The sequence below is a fragment of the Octopus bimaculoides genome, chromosome 21 (genome assembly GCF_001194135.2).
Source record: "Octopus bimaculoides isolate UCB-OBI-ISO-001 chromosome 21, ASM119413v2, whole genome shotgun sequence".
NCBI lineage: Eukaryota > Metazoa > Mollusca > Cephalopoda > Octopoda > Octopodidae > Octopus > Octopus bimaculoides.
Genome location: NC_069001.1, coordinates 8,841,670 through 8,843,150, shown reverse-complemented (window position 1 = coordinate 8,843,150; position 1,481 = coordinate 8,841,670). Strand labels below are relative to the sequence as shown.

The 1,481-nt window shown below is 34.4% G+C and overlaps 1 protein-coding gene across 4 annotated transcripts in view; it reads left to right on the top strand.

The window, feature by feature from the left end:
- LOC106875308 (alpha-tubulin N-acetyltransferase 1) overlaps positions 1 to 1,481 on the top strand; it is an 18,291-nt gene that overhangs the window by 6,752 nt on the left and 10,058 nt on the right. For all 4 annotated transcript variants that reach the window (XM_052975397.1, XM_052975399.1, XM_052975398.1 and 1 more), the window contains one exon: positions 246 to 400. In XM_052975397.1, coding sequence (XP_052831357.1) covers positions 246 to 400 — 155 coding nt within the window. The remainder of the gene's footprint in view (positions 1 to 245; positions 401 to 1,481) is intronic.

Here is a 1,481-nt window from a genome sequence, read left to right as displayed (position 1 = left end):
ATATATATATATAAAAACTGGAAAATTCAATTTGCATAAATAACACTCTCCTAACATCTAGGTCAGTTAATAAATTTACAGGCTGTATTGGGTGTAGTTTATCATGACAACAGCGCTAGGGGAGTCATCATATCTTTGAATAGACCAACGGGTTCTTGTGCAAACACACACACGCATATACATACAAATGTCTAAAAGTGTAAAATCTATATTTTCTTTTCTTTTCTTTCTGTTTTTCTGTCTAGATAACCATGAGCAAATTCTCCCAAATAAAAATGCCGAACCAAATATTCCCATCAACAGACTAAGCTTGCATGAAAAGGAAACGGTTTTTGCAAAAGGGCAACCATTTTCAAAAGCGTCAGCACAGAATACCCTATCGTTAACCAAGCAGCAAGATGTAAGACTATTTATTATTATTATTCTGATTTGTGTGTGACTGAGTGTATTCATTAGTACTGGGAGATGGAGAAGTGGTTTCATTGATGGACATTGACTAGTAACAGAGAAAGGAGGTGGGTAGGGCTGGGTGCTTTGCTTGAAAAACGGATAGCAGTTAATGACAGGAAAGGCACCCAGCTGTAAAATGGCTTCAGTAATATGTGTTCAGCCAACTGATATTAGCATGGAAAAATGCATGTAAGAACAAATGATATGTGTATAGATAGATGTATCTAGGCTCTATGATTGATACAGACTTCCTGTTTTCAGGTGACCTAAATTTAAACTTTCCATCAAAATTTTCTCAAAGTTTATGTTCCAAACACTAGCATAATAATCACAATTTTGTTTCGTTTTTTTTTTCTTTTTTCTAATAAATTCTTCGTTATTTTCGAAATTAACAGAAGCGAAGACTGTATTTCAGCAGAAATATGGTAACAGAAGGATTAAGGCTAAAAGTCTGGGTTATTTCCTTTTTTTTTATTTCGCTGTCTTCTATAATACCCCAAAAGCACTGAAATTTTTCAAAAACTTCCTTGTATTTTTATTCTATGAATGAACAAAACATCTTTTTGAGTTCCACAAAGGCCTGATAGTTGTATTATATAATTTCCACAAGGTTTAAAGCTTAACATTTATAAAAAAAAAAAATCAATATTATCTTGTATACACAGAAAGGTGTATATGATTTCACTTCTTTTTCTGAGTTCTTGTTATCTGTTTTGGCATGGTTTCTACAACTAGATGTCCATCTTAATGCCAGCCACTTCACAGAGTGTACTGGATGTCCATCTTAATGCCAGCCACTTCACAGAGTGTACTGGATGCTTTATACATGGTACCAGCACAGGTGCTTTTTCTATGACACCAGCACAAGTGCTTTTATGTGTCACTGACATGGGTACGTTTTATGTGGTACCCATGCGGGTGCATCTAACATGCTTTTTACATGACACCAAAACAGGTGATACATATATGTGTATATACACACACACACACACACACACACACACACACACATACATATATATATATATATA